We start from the raw sequence: 20,833 nt of genomic DNA, 5'->3' as shown, positions 1-20,833 counted from the left end.
GGGAGGGCAGTTGGGAGGGACCAGGCTTGAAAGGGAGGGCAGTTGAGAGTGATCAGGCTTGCAGGGGAGGACAGTTGGGGGTGACCAGGCCAGCAGGGGAGGGTAGTTAGGGGCAATTGGGCCAGCAGGGGAAGGCAGTTAGGGGTGATCAGGCTGGCAAGGGAGGGAAGTTAGGGGTGACCGGGCCAGCAGGAGAGGGCAGTTGGGGGCAACCAGGCCTGCAGGGGAGGGCAGTTGGGGGTGACCAGGCTGGCAAGGGAGGGAAGTTATGGTTGACCGGGCCAGCAGGAGAGAGCAGCTGGGCGCAACCAGGCCTGCAGGGGAGGACCATTAGGGGTGATCAGGCCTGCAGGGGAGGGCAGTTAGAGGTGACCAAGCCTGCAGAGGAAGGCAGTTAGGGGAAATTAGGCTGGCAGGGGAGCAGTTAGGGGCAATTAGGCTGGCAGGGGAGTGGTTAGGGGGTGATCAAGCTGGCAGGCAGAAGCGGTTGGGGGCAATCAGGCAGGCAGGCAGGCAGTCAGGCGAGCAGTTGGGAGCCAGCAGTCCTGGATTGTGAGAAGGATGTCTGACTGCCCGTTTAGGCCCGATCCCACTGGGATCCTGGCTTGAAGAGGGTGCAGGCTCGGCTGAGGTACACACCCGCCTCCACGTGCATGAATTTTGTGCACCGGGCCTCTAGTCAGTATAATATTAAACATATATGAAATATTTAGATGACAGTTATGCTACATCAATTAAATATGGGTCTCACTAACAATAGGTTAGTCTGCTCAAAGAAACATCAAGATAATTATGGTAGAAGATTATTCAGAATTCCCTGTGATGATGTGTTAAAGAGCCATGCCATGTGTCCAATAGGTACTTGTCTCAGAACAATGTATTTGGCACATCATTTGGAAAATTTCAGCACTGTCTGAAGATGACAGAAAGTGTCCTATGTTGAGAAATAGAAAAAGACCATTGACATTCAAGGGTTTGTGCAACCCTATGTGTTTCTACTCATCTGTGATGAGGCAATTCTTTTTTAATTTAAACATTTTTTTTTCAATTATAGATGACATTTAATATTGTTGACTATATTCCCTGTGCTGTACTCTACATCCCCTGACTACTTTGTAACTGCAAATTTGTACTTATTAAACACTTCACTTTATCACCCAACCCCAACTGCCCTCCATCTTGGCAACTGCCAGTTTGTTCTCTGTATCTATGATTTTATTTCCATTTTGTTTAGTTTTTGTTCTGAATTCCAAATGCAAGTGAAATCTTATGGTATTTGTCTTTCTCTGTCTGACTTATTACATTTGGCATAATACCCTCTAGACCAGTAATGGGCAACCTTTTGAGCTTGGTGTGTCAAACTTCGCCAAAAAACTGAGCATAACTTGGGTAGTGTGTCACTTTGAGGAAAAAACATTATTTCGCAAATGTTTCATCCTCAGGAGCAGCAAATGTTTCATCCTTGGCATGCGGCCGCCTCAGCGGCCGCGTGTCATCAGAAATGGCTACGTGTGTCAGTGCTGACACGCGTGTCATAGGTTCACCATCACTGCTCTAGACCCATCTGTGTTGTAACAAATGGCAAAATTTCATTGTTTTATGGCCAAGTAATATCCCATCTAATAAAAGAGTAATATGCAAATTGACCGTTCCTCTGCTACACCCACAAGCCATGCCCACCAGCCAATCAGGAGCGAGTATGCAAATTAACCCAACCAAGATGGCTTTGGCTACAGAGCAAGCAGGAGGCTTGGGTTTCCCCGGTAATGGAGGAAGCCAAGCTTTCCGCACACCCTGGCTGGCCTAGGCCTCCGCTCAAGGCTACAAAGTTTCATTATAGAAGATAAATAAAGCCCAGATTCCAGGGCTTCTGCTTGGGTCGCTGGGGGGCAGCCTGCAAACTACCACAGGACCCTCGCCTAGGCCGCCCCATGCCCCAAGGGAACCCCCACCCTGATCCGGGACACCCCTCAGGGCAAACCATCTGGCCCCCACCCGTGCACTAGGCCTCTATCCTATCTCATAAAAGAGTGATATGCAAATTGATCATCACTCCAACACACAAGATGGCTTCCCCCATGTGGACAAAGATGGCTGCCCCTATGTGGACACAAGATGGTCATCACAAGATGGCCAGCAGGGGAGGGAAGTTGAGAGGGACCAGGCCTGCAAGGGAGGGCAGTTGGGGGCGATCAAGCCTGCAGGGGAGGGCAGTTAGGGGTCACCAGGCCAGTAGAGGAGGGAAGGTGGGGGTGACCGGGCCTGCAGGGGAGGGCAGTTAGTGGCAAACAGGCTGGCAGGGAGCAGTTTGGCATCCATCAGGTTGGCAGGGGAGTGGTTAGGGGGTGATCAGGCTGGCAGGCAGAAGCAGTTAGGGGCAATCAGGAAGGCAGGCAGGCGAGCAGTTGGGAGCTAGCAGTCCTGCATTGTGAGAGGAATGTCCGACTGCCCGTTTAGGCCTGATCCTACCGGGATCGGGCCTAAACGGGCAGTTGGACATCCCTCTAGTGTTCCCAGATTGGAGAGGGTGCAGGCTGGGCTGAGGGACACACACCCCTGTGCATGAATTTCATGCTCCGGGCCTCTAGTTTATTTGTCTATATGTACAACTTTATTTTATCCAATTGTCTATTGATGAACACATAGATGGCTTTCATATCATGGCTAGTGTACATAATGCTGTAATGAACATAGGAATGCGTATATATTTTCAAATTAGTGTTTTAAATTTCTATACTCAGATGTGGGATTGCTAAGTCATAAGGTAGTTCTATTTTTATTTTACTGAATTACCTCCATACTGTTTTCCATAGTGGCTACACCAATTTGCAATCCCATCAATAGTGCATGGGTATTTTCTTTTTTTCTACATCCTTAAACATGTTATTAATTGATTTATTGATGATGGCTATTCTGACAGGTGTGAGATATCTCATTTTTTATTTAATTTGCACTTCTCTGATAATTAGTCACATTGTTCATCTTTTCATATCTATGGGGCATCTGTATGTATTCTTCAGGTACCCTGCCCATTTTTCAATTGGATTTTTTGTTTTTTGGTGTAAAGCTGTATGTATTCTTTATGTATTTTGAACATTAACCCCTTACAGGTGTATCTTTGGCAAATATATTCTCCCATTCAACAGGTTATTTTTGTTTTTTAGATAGTTTTCTCCATTTTAGTTTGATATACTCCCATTTGTTTCTTTTATCTTTTTATTCTCTTGCCCCAGGAAACATATTCAAAAAATATTACTAAGGACGATGTCAAAGAGTTTACTACCAATATTTTCTCCTAGCAGTTTTATGGTTTCAAGTCTTACATGTAAGACTTGAATCAATTTTGAGTTTCTTTTTGTATATGTGTAAGAAGATGGTCTAGTTTCATTTCTTTTGCATGAATTTATCTAAATTTTACAACACCATTTATTGAATAGACTTTTTTACCCCACTGTATGTACTTGCCTCCTTTGTCATATATAAATTAAACATATAGGTGTGAGTTTTTTTCTGGACTCTCTATACTATTCCATTAATTTTTGTGTCTGTTTTTATGCCAGTACCAAGCTGTTTTGATTACTATAGTACAGTTTGACACCAGGCAGTGTAATACCACCAACTTTGTTCTTCTTTCTCAAGATTGCTGTGGCTCTTTGACATTTTTTTGTGGTTTCATATAAATTTTTGGATTATTTGCTCTAGTTCTGTGGAAATACTCCATTTGTATTTTAATAGAAATTGCATTGAATCTACAGATTGTTTTAGGTATTATGGACATTTTTAATAATGTCAATTCTTCCTATTCAGAAGCACAGTATATGCCTCCATTAATTTGTGTTTTCAACTTCTTTCTTCAGTGTCTTATAATTTTGCAAGTACAGATTTTTACCTCCTTTGTTATAATTATTCCTAGGTATTTTTTTGATGCAATTCCAAATGGGAATGTTTTCTTAGTTCCTCTTTCTGATGTTTCCCTATTGGTGCATAAAAATGCAACCAATTTCTGAATATTTATTTTATATCCTCCTATTTTACTGAATTCATTGATCAGTTCTAGTAGTTTTGGGATGAAATCTTTAGGGTTTTCTATATATAGTGTCTGAAAATAGTGAGAGTTTTATTTCTTCCTTTCCATTTGGAAGCCTATTATTTCTTCTTGTCTGATTGCTGTGGGTAGGACTTCTAGTATTATGCTGAATAAGAAGGGAGAGAGTGGATATCCCTGTCTTATTCCTCATCTTAAGGGAAATTATTTTAGTGTTTTTCCCATTGAGTATATTAGTTGTGGGTTTGGCATGCGACACTTATTATGTTGAGGTATGGTCCCTCTGTTCCCACTTTGGGTGTGTCATTTAGGGAGCTAATTGGGTGGTGCTCTGATATGATTTGAAGCCAACCACCAGGCATGTTGGTTGTGGTCCTCTTTGGAAAAGCTTGGTTTAGGCCAGATCAGCAATATCACATTTTTTTTTGGATGTGAGAGGAAGACTAAATTTTTGTGTGTGACAGTATAATTCTATCCTAATTATTGGTAGAAGAAAGGGTATTAGTATATGTTGAACTCTGTTCCCCCAAATTCATTGTTTTAAGTCCTAATCTCTAGTACCTGAGAATGTGACTTTATATGGAGACAGGGTCTTTACAAAGGTAAGCAAGTAAAACTGAAGTAATTAGGGTAAACCCTATTCAGTATAACTTGTGTTCAGGAAGTTTGGCTTCCTCCATTGCCTGGGAAACCCAAGCCTCCTGCTTGCTCCTTGGCTGCAGCCATCTTGGTTGGGTTAATTTGCATACTCACTCCTGATTGGCTGGTGGGCATGGCTTGTGGGAGTAGCATAGGTAGGTCAATTTGCATATTACTCTTTTATTAGATAGGATAGTACTTTGTTATGGCAGCTCTAGCAAACTAATACAGGTATATAAACCTTAGATTATCCTTTAATTTAATATTTATGTAAACTCTAGCTTATCATTATACTTGTTATAAATTAATAAACACTCACAATCTGAGACAGAGTCATTTATGGACACTGTGGCTTTGCTGGGCTCGCCAATGGCAGCATTCATGGGCATACGAAGCACCAGTTCAAGTTTCTCAATTCCCTCCAGCACTGGTTGTCCAAGATCATCCAGAATGATGACACGAACAGTCTGCATGTTGACTCCAGGTGCAAAATCTAAATTACGACTAATTCCCACATAGTCTGTTCCAGCTATGATAGTAACAGAAGAATTATTCAATTGGGGACTGACTATATTTAAACAAAATTATGATAAGCAAACCATGTAGTATATTTACAATTATTTTAAAATGTAGACTAGCATAACATTACAGAAAAGTACATTTAATGAAACATAAAAGATTAGTATCTACATTGGTTGAGATGGTAAATCAAATATCAGATTCTGAACTTTGTTATATCTATGTCTAATGTGTTATTTTGACTTTAGTTATTTTTGCTTCATGTCTTATAGTTATTCAATTTTTATTTTGGAATTCTAAAATGGAGCCAATAAAAATGAGGTCTAAAATCAGTATATCAATCAAACATGATTATTATTAATTATGTATGAAATAAATATAATCATTTAAATTTTGTTAACATTACTTAAGTATCTATATTTGTTTTTGTGAGCTAGTAGAGAACATCTTATTTAGGTGTGTGGTTGCCTGCTGGTCAAAGCAACACATTGCAGATATAAACTTTGGAGAGTGTCCCACACTCTCCACCCACATTCATCCCAGTTAAGTAGAGCAACCCATTATTCTCAAGATATATTTGGTCCATGATTTTGGTTTATTATATTTCAGGCCATTGGGTACATATCTAGTGTGGACATCTCCATTTATGTCTAATGTAGTTAAAAATAAAACTTTTTTTGTTTTTTAAAAAAATTCTTTATTGTTTAAAGTTTTACATAAGTCTCCTTTTCCCCACATTGACCTCTCCCCAGCCACCTCCACCCCCCTAGCATATACTCCCCAACCCCCCATCTGTGTCCATTGGTTATGCTCATATGCATGCATACATGTCCTTTGGTTAATCTCTTACCCCCTCACCCCTGCCTTCCCTCATAGGTTGGACCGTCTGTTCAAAGCTTCTATGACTCTGGTTCTATTTTTGTTCATCAGTTTATGTTGTTCATTATATTCCACAAATCAGTGAGATCATGTGATATTTATCTTTCTCTGACTGGCTTATTTTGCTTAGCATAATGCTATCCAGTTCCATCCATGCTGTTGCAAATGGTAAGAATTCCTTCTTTTTTACAACAGCGTAGTATTCCATTGTGTAGATGTACCACAGTTTTCTAAAATAAAACTTTCTTTTAATGTCTATAAAGACTAAGAGTGTGGATTGATATTAAATGTCATTGCTTTTCTGTTGTCATAACTTCTCTCTCTTTGTAGCTACTTTACCTCTGAATATGCAATCATATTTGAATGTATATGTCTATAATTCATTTTAAAAATATTTGTATCTGAATCCACCTGTATTTTTCTCTGTTTCTTTATTTATTATCATCTCTATCTTTTATTTTATTTGAATTTTCTCTTACAAAATAACTAATTGGGCTAAACAAATTTTTATTGGACAATGACTATATGAAAAACACTATGCTGGTTCTACTACATTAAAACAGTTATAACTTAAGGGTGACTTTTACAATTGTATGGCCCCTGCTAGCTTTGTGTGATGAATGTGTAATGTACATATGATGTACATGTACACATGTATGTGTGTGTATGTGAGTAAAAGAGAGAGTTCATATTGTTGGTAATTTAGAAGGGGAATAAAGGACATTTCTAATTCTATGCTTGCCATAAACTCTATGATCAACTTTTTGGATATATAGATTTCAGGATAAATGTACCAGCAAGGGCAGCTCAAATAATAAAGTGGGGAGAGCCTTTAGAATCTGAAGTATATATGGGGACATTTGTTTAAATTGAGGCAGAAGCCAATTGGAGATGCATGCCTGTATGATACTTACCTGTCATTAGATTTTTGTGAAGGTGGTCAGCATGATTATTCTTGTCCATATGAAGTCATACTATTCAACAATGTTAGATTTGCCAAGTGTAGAGAACAGATTCATGCAAATATAGTCATAAGACTTTAGTCTTTTACTAATGTGTTTTAACTTAGCCTCTGATCCATGGCTCTTAAGTGCATTTTCTCACAGTAGTAAATCAAGGTTTGATTTACCTACCATATAGTAATAATTTCAGAAAAAAATCCATTTAGATGACATTAATAGTACTTATATAGGAGTAAAGTATATTAGCTTTAAAGTCTTTTGTGTCATGGTAAGTTGAAAATTGGAGAACATAGTTATTATAGAAAACTGCTCACCATTGGCAGATGGAGGGTTTGTTTTCTGAGATCTCAAGGTGACACTAGAAGACCTGGACAGGTCAGTGCCTGTTCTCCATACCTGCACTTCCACATAGCCAGCACTCTCATCCACAGAGTATTCAACATCACCAAAGTACAAGATGGGTTCTGTTAAGTTCAAAACAAAAACCACTTCTGTTATTTTTATTTTTCTACACCAAACTCTACTGATGTAATTCCAAAGAAGAGTCAACTTAATTATCTTGAATTCTTTATATCATTATAAGATTTCCTTTTAGTAAGATAACATCTCTAATCTGTAGATTTTTATAGTTTTCAGGTCAAATGCTTCTGTTGAAAAGCAAAATACTTATGGTAAAATGCCTAATGGAACATTCTCATCTTGAGTTACTTTGTCTTTCATATAAATGGCTTCACAATGAACTTCCTGGAAGTTTAGCTGGTAAAATAGCACCAAAATGAAACAAAACACATAAGGCTAAAATTGTGAGTTTGGTCCTACTGTTTGTTCATTTTACCATCTCCTACCAAGTCTTTACAATGGAGACTATTTGCATTGTGACATCTTCTATTCCATTAGATTTGGTCTTAATCTAGTGTATTTGGATCTGTTATAACTAATCCAGAGCTAGCAACTATTGGTGTGACCAGACTGAATACACTATACTAGAGGCCCAGTGCATGAAATTTGGGCACGGGTAGGATCCCTAGGCCTGGCTGGTGATCAGGGTTGATCAGGGCCTTCCAGCTGCCAGCCGGGGCCTTCCTTCCCAACTTCTGGTTGCTGGCTGGGGCCTTCCTTCCCTGGCTGCCAGATGCTGGCCAGAGCCTTCCTTCCCTGGCTGTCAGCTGCCAGCCGGGGCCTTCCTTCATTCCGCACCACCCCTTGGTGGTCAGTGCACGTCATAGTGAGCGATCGAACTCCTGGTCTCCCGGTCAAACTCCCGAGGGGACACTTTGCATATTAGCCTTTTATATACATAAACTAGGGGCCCAGTGCATGAATCTGTGCACCTTGAAAGGAACTGTGGGCTGCAAGGCTGCAGTGGGCACAGGGGCAGGTCTTAGCCCATCCTCTGTGCCCCTGCCTGGCCCCTCCCTCCACAGCCCAGAGTCCCCTGTCTGCCAGCAGCCCCGCTCCCAACACCTCCACTCCCAGGCGCTGACAGCACTGGCCCCGCTCGCACCCGCTTACGGCACGGAGCAATTGGAGCCGGTGCCAGCAGTGGGTACGAGCAGGGATGCTGCTCCGATGGCCCCTCAGGAGCAGGGGAAGGTGAAGAAGCCCTTAGGGGCGATTGGGGCTGGCAGCCGCCACTTGTACCCACTGATGTTGCCGAGCGATTGGGGTCAGTGCTGGGCGCCAGCAGTGGGTACAAGCGGTGGCTCTAGCACCAGCAGCAGGTGTGAGCAGCGGCTCCAGAACGGGCAGTGGGTGTGAGCAGGGCCGGCGCCAGCAGCAGGTGTAAGCACTAGGTAGGACCACTGCATGCAGGAGCAAAGAATTTTCAGTAACCTTTAGAGGCTCGCCCCAGCAGCCAGTGCCCTACCTTGGTCTGGTGCTCCTGCTCACCTCTCCACGATCCTGACACGGCCGATGCCAGCCATGTTCCCTGTGCGCTCCCTGGTGGTCAGCGCATGCCATAGCAACTGGTTGGTTGGTTGTTCCGTTGTTCAGTCTATTTGCCAATTAGCCTTTTATTATATAGGGTGATTACCAGGCTGGGATATTTTAGGGAGATCAGGACATAATTGTAGGCTACCTACAGGATTTTGGGGGTGTCCTATAACAGCTGAAGTTCCAATAGATAAATAATCTTACACCAAGGGTTTTACATTTGTCTTAAACATGAATGAAAATAATTTACTTAGGTCATTAAAGTAAAACACCTGCTTCAGAGACTTCATTCATTTTTTCCCCAGTTTTGGTGATGAATTGATCTAATAATCATTTTCTGTCTGATTCCACTGGTGACCAACAGTTTACCTAATGAGACAGCTGCCAGAAATATGGGGTAAAGCAGCCAGCTGACTAATAAAGAAAACTGAGAGATTATTTGTGAGCTCACTTGAAAAAACGTACTTTGAAATATTTATAGCCTCATAGGAAGTCACAAAAATAGCACAAAATGTACTTTGAAATATTTATAGCCTCATAGGAAGTTACAAAAATAGTTCTTTATATACACTCCATTAGGAGTTTAATTTATAAGTAACTATTAAAGAAGATAAATTAATTGGGTGTATACACAATGTGGTGAACAGCTCTTTGACTTGAGACATTTTACTCATCTGTGTCTGGTTTTAAAAGACTCAAAAGGACTGAGTTTAAAAGGCTACACAACTCACATCAATGTTCTTTGAAACACAAGGCCATTAAAGAGATAACCGTCATGTTTTAGATCATCTATTTGAATTACCAAACACACAAAATCAAACAAAACCCTACAATCATGGCCCACAATTAAAGGAAATCCATTTTGTGCACTGTTCTAGTTGAGTAAGAATTCTTTACTTTCCTGCCCCAAATAAATTACCTTTATTAAAACTGGAAAATTGTATTTTTTTTTTCATATGAGGGGCATAATAAAAAGCATCTAACTCCCCTAAACTCTTGAATAATATAAAACAAAACTTGGAAATTTTGCTTGTTATATATTGTTCACAGGGTGATAAATTTGCCTATAGTTATTTTACCTTCTCATCCCTCATCCTCTGAACTTGGATGGTGCTAGGACATGTGACTCTATTTAGGTAGATTAAGATGCTATCTTATCAAACTCAGTCAAGGCAGACCTTAAACACAAGCCAATAAATGGTGTACATTTCTCACTCCTAAGAGAGGGAAAGGTGAAGATAGGGCTCTGAAAATTCTTGTTGTGACCAGATGGCCAAACCAGGCACATCTGTATGTCTGTTAAAAGGCTCTTATAATTATTACTGAAGCCTGATTATCTGCATACAATATATGATCTCTCTGTTTCTTCACATTCCTGGCAAAATATATAATCATATAAATTAGATTTCTGAGTTATGGGAGAGAGCTGTGAAATGCAGTAAGGGGGCACCTTCTGTCTAATAATGATACCGCCCATCTTCTCACCTCTCTACTACTCACAGATACATACTAGAAGTGGGACAGAAAAAATCATGTAGTGAATATGATCCATTAAACACCAAGTTGGACTACATATCAGAGCAAAATTGAGTTCTGCATGTGTGTTCAGACTCATTCTGCCAAATATACATCAAGTGTTTTTATGTTATAGCTTAATAAAGGGTAATGATATCCATATAGAGAACATTCACAATCTGACTTACACATGTTCTTTGTAAGCCCGCGCACGCACATGCCTGTGCTTGTGTGTGTGTGTGTTGTGTGTGTGTGTGTGTGTGTGTGTCTTGGAGAGAGACTGGGAGAGATGGAGAGAGAGGTGGGGGTAATGGCACAGGTAACAATGCAACAAATAATAGGAGTTAATATGAATGATGTAAACAATATCATTATATTGCCAATTAATTAATACATTGTTATCTCCAGCATAAAGAAAGAGGGGGATTGGAAAAAGGGCTTTAATCTCAAATCTCTTAATTTCACTACAGCAGATAATTGAAGACATTGAAAAGATATTACTTTTTAAAATACATTTTAAAATTACCAGTAGATTTAAGTTATTTATGTGATTTCATTTCCCTTCTGTGCTCCATTCATGATGACTGGAAAATTACTCTATTAATCAATTGCAAGCATTGCAATGAAAGCATAAAGTAATTAACTATGATGAGATTAAAACACAATTTAATCATTTTTATAAGAAAAACAATTTTGCCAACTGCCTAGTTTCTTATGCCATAAATAAAAAGAAATGGCTAGAAATTAGCACCTTTATATCTTCAGTGTAGTTGAATGGGAATGGAAAAGCATAATTATTGTTATTTAAATTTCTCTCAACACCTTTTCAAAAATCTCTATAGTTTAAATGTTGTTTCTAATTGTTACCTTTTGTACAGAATCTTTTGTAATATGAATGTTAAAAATCCTTCAAGCAGTGAATTGAGTTACATATATCTTTCAAGATAAATGGTAGGCTATTTTGGAACCTTTTAATTAGTACTAAGCAAGTGAAAGGCAGAAAAGAATACAGATGCAAAAGCCATAAGAATCACTTGTTCTGGCAAATTATTATAATTAATGGGTAAGATTTTAAGTCGCCTCTCTCTGATAACATGTTTTATTTTTTTCTAGCAGCTTGGATTACAGTTAAGTAAACTGTAGACCTTTGTCTTATAGTTTTGGAAATACCCACATTACAACTTAAAGTAAATTAGAAAAAGCCTATTTAATCCTCCTATATAATAAAAGCTAAGTGTCTGGTCATCTGGTCGTCCGTTCAACCAATCAAAACGTAACATGCTAATGATATGCTAAATGCCGCTCAACCGCTCGCTATGACGTGCACTGACCACCAGGGAGCAGACAGTCGACCAGTTGACCAGTCACTATGACATGCACTGAACAGCAGGGGGCAGACACTCTGACAGGTAGGTTAGCTTATTGGCTAATCGGGACTGATTGAGATGGGCTGGACATGCCCTGGAGCTCTCCTGCAGTCCCTCCCTGGCTGGCCAACTTCCTGCGTCCCTCCCTGGGCCTGATCATGCACCAGTGGGGTCCCTTAGCCTGGCCTGAGCCCTCTCACAATCCGGGATGCCTCGGGGGATGTCAGAGAGCCGGTTTCAGTCCGATGGTGGATGTGTACTGACCACCAGGGGGCGGATGCTCAATGCAGGAGCTGCCCTCCTGGTGGTCAGTGTGTTCCCACAGGGCTCACGGCTGGCGAGTGCAGCAGAGGTGGCGGGAGCCTCTCCTGCCTCCACAGCAGCGCTAAGGATGTCTGACTGCCGGCTTAGGCCTGCTCCCTGTAAGCCGGCAGTCGGGCATTCCCCAAGGGCTCCCAGACTGCGAGAGGGCTCAGGCCAGGCTGAGGTACAACCCCACCAAGTGCATGAATATCGTGCACCAGGCCTCTAGTCTATACTAACAAAAATCTAGGTTGTCTTTGCACCCTTGAGCGATGTCATCACAAGATGGCCACCACAATATGGCCACCACAAAGATGGCCGCCACAAGATGGCCGCACGCACTGTGGAGGCAGGGCCCGGCGGCCACTCCATGCAGTGAGGCCTGGGGGTCCCACAGCTCCACGTGGTGCAGAGGAGGCCAGTCCCAGCATCTCCACCACCTTGCGCAAAGGAGGTGGGTCCTGGCAGAGGAGGTGGATCATAGCAGGGGAGGGCAGTTGTGGGCGATCGACCTGGCAGGGGAGGGCAGTTGGGGGCAATTGGGCCAGCAGGGGAGGGCAGTTATGTGCGATCAGGTCGACAGGGGAGGGCAGTTGGGGGCAAATGGGCCAGTAGGGAAGGGCAGTTGTGGGCGATCAGGCTGGCAGGGGAGGGCAGTTAGGGGTGATCAGGCTGGCAGGTGAGTGGTTTAGGGGGTGATCAGGCTGGCAGGCAGGTGAGCAGTTAGGAGCCAGCAGTCCTGGATTGTGAGAGGGATTTCTGACTAATCTGGCAGTCAGACATCCCCTGAGGGGTCCAAGATTGGAGAAGGTGCAGGCCAGGCTGAGGGACACCACTCCCATGCTTGAATTTCATGCACCGGGCCCCTAGTATATAATAAAACCCTAATATGCAAATCAACCGAATGGCAGAACTACTGGTGGAACAACCGGTCACTATGACACACACTGATCATCAGGGGGCAGATGCTCAACACAGGAGCCTCAGAGGGAGGTGACCAGTGGTAGTGATTTGGGGGGTGGGGACAGCCGGTAGGCAGTGCCAGGCCACCTGCCAAGGCGGGTTCCAGTGGGGGCCCCCGATCTCACCACCCACCAGTTGCCCCACAGATGGCCCTACCCTATATATTGGAAACAGTCTCTTAGATTTAAAAATTTTCTCAAGTTTTCTGCCCACTCTCTCTCACTGACCTCTCATCTCAAAAGTCCTAGTGGTAGGCCATAAGACTCCTTAGCCATTCGGCTTTGAGTCCATCTGGGAATGCCTAATCTGGAGGGTCACACCCTCATTTCTTGTGGTGATTTGTTTAGCAGCAGGGGCACCTGCCCTAAACAGTCACCTTTGGATTTGTGGTCCATCACTCACCCTTCCTCTCTTGTGGGTCATGCTACACTCCCTCTGCACACTCATGGGGGACATCATGCCCAACCACCTCATTTTCTTTTGTAACACTGTTTGGCCACAATATAAACTAGATAATAAGTCTCAATGGCCTGAAAATGGCACTTTCAATTTTAACACATTACACAACTTAGATAATTTCTGTCACCACAATGGAAAATGGTCAGAGATTCCCTATGTCCAGGCCTTTTCACCCTCCAGTCTTGACCCTCTCTCTGTTAGTTCTGCTCTACCTATCAGATCGTTCTGCTTCACATAAAACATCATACTTCCAACACTTCTGATTCTGAATCTACTTTTGATCGAGCAGAACCAAGACCTCTACCTCCTTATGTGCCCCCTCTCTCACTTGCAGTAGATTCTCAAAACCCAGACCCTCCTAACCATCAATCACCACCTCCTCTAGTGCCGGAGAGCCCAAATCCTGAGAATGTGAGCTCCAATACAGACTTTTCCCCACCTAACACTTGCTCTTGGGCCACCCAAAGATCGCCTTCCTCAGCAGCCACTTCTATTCCCATACCTATTCTACCCATGAGGGGATAGTCCATGTTCCATTTACCATGTCTGACCTCACACATATTGAGAGGCATCTTAGGTCTTTTCCCACTGACCTGACCACTTTTACTAAGGAATATGAGTACCTCACCCAGTCCTATGACCTGTCCTGGCACAACATCTATGTCATCCTGTCTTCCTTTCTCACCTCAGAGGAGAAGGAATATGTTTGGCTAGCAGCTCAGGACTGTGCTGATACCCACCTTAGACCACAGTGGCCAACCCAGTTGGCACCGACACAGTCCCCCGAACTGACCCAAGATGGGACTATCAGGTTAATTCTCCAAGTTGCTAGCTCTGTAGTCATATGATCACCTGTCTCATTGCTGGACTCAAAAAGGCTGCTCATAAGGCAGTCAACTATGAAAAATTTAATTAAATCATTCATGGCTCTGACAAAAACCCAGATCTCTTCCTTTCCCATTTTAGAAAGAAGACAGAAGGAAAGCCAAGAGACACATGAAAACATACTCAAAGTCACTAATTATTTGAGAGATGCAAATCAAAACAACAATGCGGTACCATCTCACACCTGTCAGAATGGCTATCATCAACAAATCAACAAACGACAAGTGTTGGCGAGGACGCGGAGAAAAAGTAACCCTTGTGCACTGCTGGTGGGAATGCAGACTGGTGCAGCCACTGTGGAGAACAGTATGGAGTTTCCTCAAAAAACTGAAAATGGAACTGCCATTTGACCCAGTAATCCCACTCCTAGGAATATATCCTAAGAAACTAGAAACACCAATTAGAAAGGATATATGCACCCCTATGTTCATAGCAGCACAATTTACAATAGCTAAGATTTAGAAACAGCCTAGGTGCCCGTCAGCAGATGAATGGATCAGAAAACTATGGTACATCTAGACAATGGAATATTATGCTGCCATAAAAAAGAAGGAATTCTTAACATTTGCAGCAACCTGGATGGAATTGGAGAACATTATACTAAGTGAAATAAGCCAGTCAATGAAAGAAAAATACCACATGATCTCACTCATTTGTGGATAATAAAGAACATTATAAAATGATGAACAAAAAGATAGATACAGAGACAGTAAAGCATCAAACAGACTGTCAAATTACAGCGGGAATGTTAGGGAGAGGTGGGGGAGATAAGAGATCAACTGAAGGACTTGTATGCATGCATATAAGCATAACCAATGGACGCAAAACTCTGGGGGGTGAGGGCATGTATGGGAGTGGGGTGGGGGGGCAATGGTAAGATATGTACACATATAATACCTTAATAAAAAATGAAAAAAAGCACTCTTGTAGGTAAACATACTTTTCTGTAACATTTATCAAGCACAACAGAATTATTTATATACTTATATGTATTATTCATCCTTCCAAGTTCATTTACTATAAAATTGTGGTCATTAGTTCATAAAACTCTGGTTTTCTTTTTTTATGTACTAGCACTAAAGTATTTTAAATACTCACTTATAAGTCTTTTAATATCCACATTATCATTAACCTTTGAATAAAGTAACTGCTGTCTGAAAAAAATAAATAAAAGAAATCACTCCATTTTTATAACCATGCTTCAGTATCTGCCATTCTATCATTATTCTACCTGTACAACTGAGGTGGTGAGTGAGATTTAATATAAAGAGCACTGTATTCAGATTCAATAGCTCTAGACTCAATATCAGTTTCATCTCATGCAAGATACTTTCCCTCTCTGAGTCTCAGCTTTTTTAAACTGTTAAATCGACATATTTCACAAGGTTATTGTGAGGTTAAAATAAAGTGATGCATGTGAAAGAGCTTTGTAATTGCTAAAGTCCCTGTACAATATCAGCAATGACTGAAAACTGCATTCAGGATGCTGCCCCATTAAGTCCAAAGTGTTTTGTATTTCAGGTGAAAATCTGGTTTCAGAGTCATAGAGCCAAGGAGAGAAAGATGATATAAAAGAAAATCTCCCAGTTTGAGAACAGTGGAGGCTCTGTGCGAAGTGACTCTGGCTCCATCAGCCTGGGGGAGCTACCTAACACTTTTTCCACTACCCCATCTGCTGTCTGTAGATTTTAGCCTATTGAGATACAACAGGTCATAGTCTCTGAATGAAAGAAAGGTAACAAACAAACAAACAAAACTCCAAAACAAACAAAAAAACCACAAGGTGTCCTACTTTAGCATTGTCTTTTTGGTACCTAAGATATAATCAAGGAAGTTGGGACAGGACATAATTCTTACTATTAGAAACCATCCCCAGAAAACTCCTGTTATGTACTATCTATACTATGTGTTAATTACTCACGAAGCTTGTTAGTAATTGAAGGCTACAATCTACAAGCCCTTGCAAACCTATTCACAATTTCAGAAACTTTCCAGTGAACAGACTGTAAAAAAGTTCTGCAAGGAGGAATATTTGTATATTTGTATTTGTGCTTATTGTTTGATGCTGAGTATGTTATTTTATGCTATCTTTGGATGGTGGAAAAGGGTAAGCAGAAATTTATTTATATTTGGCTACCTTTTCAAGTGTTTAATTTAAAATCTAACAGTATTTTCATAATAAGACAAATGCATAAAAATCAGCAGGAGTTGATTTTGAATCTATTGTCACTGGGCTGTAGGACAGGCAAACTGGAATCAGAGAGATTGGTTAAACAGCAACTGTAAGAATCTGGAGAAAATATGAAGCTGATTTGGTCGAGGTGGTGGCAGTTCAGATGGGAAGACAGTAAGGACATAATATTTAGAGATATAAAGGAGATAGAATCAAGGATTTGGGGTGAGGAGTGAGAGAGAAAAAGTCTAGTACTGGTAGAACAACTATTCACCAATATTAGAAATACAGGAGAAAAGCCAGGTTAGAGCAAGAACCTACCACTCTCCTCAATTTTGTTTGTTTTTTCCTGATTTCCTTTGATTTCTTTCAGAAGCTAGGGCACTAGGCTCATGGTAAGTTGTATGCCTATTTTATTTTCCTTTCACTGTTTAAAAAGGAAAAAGAAGAAACAAATTCCATATATAAGTAAATATTGGCTCTTACATAATTATAACATAGTTTCATGGAGTTTCTCTCTTCACAGCAATGTCAAGGAATGCAATGTTTTGAACAAGGTAATGAAGTTTTCCTCAGAAACTCATCAAATATATTCTGCTAGTATGTTATTTGTCCCCTTGGTATATTGGATCAGATCTAATGCACATTATTATTTATATATATTGATGTCTTAAAGAACTTCAAAATATGTATTCTGGACCAATGTCAGTTAAAACATGCAAGGTAGGTTCACTAGGAGGATAGTGATCCTCTGGAAAGTGGGTATAAAACTCTGTATATTGGTCAACCCTATTGTGTAGTGTATATATTATTTTATTTTACCAGTTTGCCGGTATTTATAGGATCACCTTGCAGCAAGAAGAATGCAAAGGCCCCTATGGCTTTGGCTTTTTAAAGCTTTCCCTGGCAGTCACTGTGGCCCTGAAAATTATCCCTGTGAATAAGTGTGATTCTGAAGGAGGAGGAAGAGGAGGAGGAGGAGGAGGAGGAGGAGGAGGAGGAGGAGGAGGAGGAGGAGGAGAAGAAAAGAATGAGCTTCTTGTTGGCATTTTGACCACAGAGCTCTAGCTTCCTGGTACTGTGAATACAGATTGTTTGTGAAACACCCTCAGGAAAATGGAAGCTGAGCTATATTTCAGTTCTATGAGGTGAAAAAGGAAAGCTGTTTTTCACTAACAATGCCTATATTGTGTCTATTCTGACTTTTTCTTTAAAAGCACTAAGTAATAAAGCCCTACATTTTATTTCTTTTCACAGGACTGTATTTAAACTCAGCTACTGCTGATATGTACTCTGACTTGGCTCATCCCAAACAGTGAGGTTATCTTCACAATTGAGAGATTGTCACAGCTTATTGGGACATGTGACAATGCACATCAATTTGTGAGTTGCCAAGTCCCATGACTCAGGTCTTTTCAGTTTGGATGATCCTTTGAAAGCTTGATTGCCTGGGGAGGCTTTGTGTATCTGTTTGTCTATTCTGCATGGAAATCCTCTATTGATTGAGTCCATCTTGTTCACTACTGTGTCTTCAGTGCCTTGAGGAGTGTTCACCATTCAGTAAGAGTGCTACTCAGGTGCTACATAATGTTGAAATATCCTATATAATAAAGAGCTAATATGCTAATTAGACCGAACAGCAGAACGACTGTGACCGTCCAGACGAACTTCCAGATGAAGCCGGGGCTGTGAGGGCTGAGCCCATTGCAAGAATTTCGTGCATTTGGCCTCTAGTATATAAATATGTGAAGCAAGGGCAGGACAAATCCTAGGTCTCTTTTACATTTGCATAGCATCTCATCGGGCACACTAGAGATGCTCAGCAAATATTTTCAATGAATAAACATCTGCCTATATATGTTATTTCAAATGTCTATTTCAGTATGACTGAATAAAGATTTACTTTTTAGAGAAAGGATAAAGAAGATGTTTTATTTCTCTATAAGTGTGAATAAAGGGAAAGTTTTATTTATATTTTTAAGTGCTTCAAATTGTTATAAATGGCCTGAAGAAAATAGGCATTTTTAGTTTTAGTTACATTTTATAATCCTAGTATAGATTATTATTGTAATTAATCCTAGTATGACATAGGTCACTGGTTTTATCAAATCATATTATTCATATACTTTACTGAGCAATCTTGTGTCCCTAGGTCAGTAGCAACTTTCTTTACATAATATAAAAGAAGGTTTAAGGCACATTTTAAAAGGGATGTATATAATTTATAAACTAGAAGTAAAGTGAGAAAAAAAGAGATTCAAATGTTTGCATCAGTAAGAACAAAGAAAAAGCATGTAATCTATCTGTATCCTGTGAAAGGTATTCTATCTGTAAAGAGAAAGGAAGGTACACAGAGAATTTGGTGTCTCTATAAGGATGATTAGAGGAGAACTAATTTAGATTGGTGACAGTTTTTATAAAGAAGAAAATTAATAAGTTTCACATTTCTACACTGACCAATTGGTATATCAACAGTGATAGAATATAGCACATCTATTTCAAGTTTTTGTCTAATGTTTTATTCTAATATTGAAAGAGGAGATGCTGCTATCTGCTTAGCAATGGATTTTATAAAGTGCCTTTTCAACAACACATCATAGTGCGTTGTCTACACTTACTAAATATTCACATCTCTATAAGTTCATTGTAGTATTTCACAGAGTCTGGCCTATATTTACATAATGGAGCTTGCAGGTAAAGATTTTAGAGTGTTGTGCTTTCAACCAGGTTGCCAGCTTTTGGTTTATCAACATTTTTTGTGTGTGCTTAATAAGTTATTTTCTTAAAAATCTTTTTTTAATTTTACACTTCATTTTTATAGTGACACTATTACAGATGTCTCCATTTTCTCTCCCCTCCTTTGCCCACCTCCACCCAGCCCCTGATTCACTCCCTTCCCTCTGACCATCACCACACTGTTTCTGTGTCTATGGGTTATGCATATGTGTTCTTTGGGTAATCCCTTCACCTTCTTTCATCTGTTCTCCCACTTCCCCGCTGTGACAGCTGTCAGTCTGTTCCATGTATCCATGTTTCTATTTTGTTTGTCAGTCTATTTTTGTTCATTAGATTTCACATATACCAATAAGTGACAGCATATGGATTTGTCTGTCTCTGACTGGCTTATTTCACTTAGCATAATAATCTCTAGGTCCATCCATGCTATTGCAAAAGGTAAGATGTCCTTCTTTTTATGACCACATAGTATTCCATTGTGTATATGTATCACATCTTATTTATTCACTCATCTACTGATGGTCACTTGGACTGTTTTCAGATCTTGGCTCTTGCAAATAATACAGCAATGAACTTATGGGTGTGCTTTATGATTTCAATAAAAGATATATGGAGGAGAACAAAGATAGCAGCATACATAAATACCAGTATTCCCCACTTTCCATAGCCACATCAAAATTACAACTAAAATACAGAACAATCATCATTCAGAACCACTGAAATCTAGCTGAATGGGAGTTCTACAAATAGAGAAGTAAAGAAGAAAGCACAAATACCAATGGCATATTTTATAGACCAAGAACAGACTCTCCAAAAATTTATATGAAACAACAACAACAACAACAACAACAACAACAACAACAAAAGACTCCAAATAGCCACAGCAATCCTGAGAATGAAGAACAAAGTTGGAGAGATCACAAGACCAGAAAACAAGTTATATTACAAAGCCTGTTCTCAAAACAGGCTGGCACTGGCACAGGAACAGATATATAGACCAATGGAACAGAACAGAGAACCCAGAAATCAATCCAAGCCATTATGCTCAATTAATATTGTCAAAGAAGGTAAGAACGTACAATGAAGTCAAGATAGCCTCTTCAATAAATGGTGTTGGGAAAATTGGACAGACACATGCAAAAAATGAAACCAGACCACCAAATTACACCACACACACAAATAAACTCAAAATGGATAAATGACTTAAACATAAGATGGAAAACCATAAAAATCTTAGAAGAATCCATAGGCAGCAAAGTATCAGACAAATCTTGTAGCAATATGTTTACTGATACATCTCCTAGGACAATGGAAACTAAGGAGAAAAAAAAACAAATGGGGCTACATCAAAATACAAACTTCTGCACATGAAAGGAAACCACCAACAGAATAGCAAGAAAGCCCACTGCATGGGAGAAGATATTTGCCAATGTTACATCTGATAAGGGTTTAA

General features: G+C 40.4%; 1 protein-coding gene across 1 annotated transcript in view; it reads right to left on the bottom strand.

The window, feature by feature from the left end:
• The window catches only part of FREM2 (FRAS1 related extracellular matrix 2), a 363,685-nt gene that overhangs the window by 115,535 nt on the left and 227,317 nt on the right, over positions 1 to 20,833 (bottom strand). Inside the window, exons 7-8 of the mRNA XM_008160427.3 lie at positions 7,359 to 7,508; positions 5,004 to 5,213 (exon numbers count right to left, since the gene is read on the bottom strand). Coding sequence (XP_008158649.2) covers positions 5,004 to 5,213; positions 7,359 to 7,508 — 360 coding nt within the window. The remainder of the gene's footprint in view (positions 1 to 5,003; positions 5,214 to 7,358; positions 7,509 to 20,833) is intronic.

Source organism: Eptesicus fuscus, chromosome 8, assembly GCF_027574615.1.
Source record: "Eptesicus fuscus isolate TK198812 chromosome 8, DD_ASM_mEF_20220401, whole genome shotgun sequence".
NCBI lineage: Eukaryota > Metazoa > Chordata > Mammalia > Chiroptera > Vespertilionidae > Eptesicus > Eptesicus fuscus.
The sequence above is the reverse complement of the archived record's forward strand: the minus strand, read 5'-3'. Positions and strand labels throughout refer to the sequence as shown.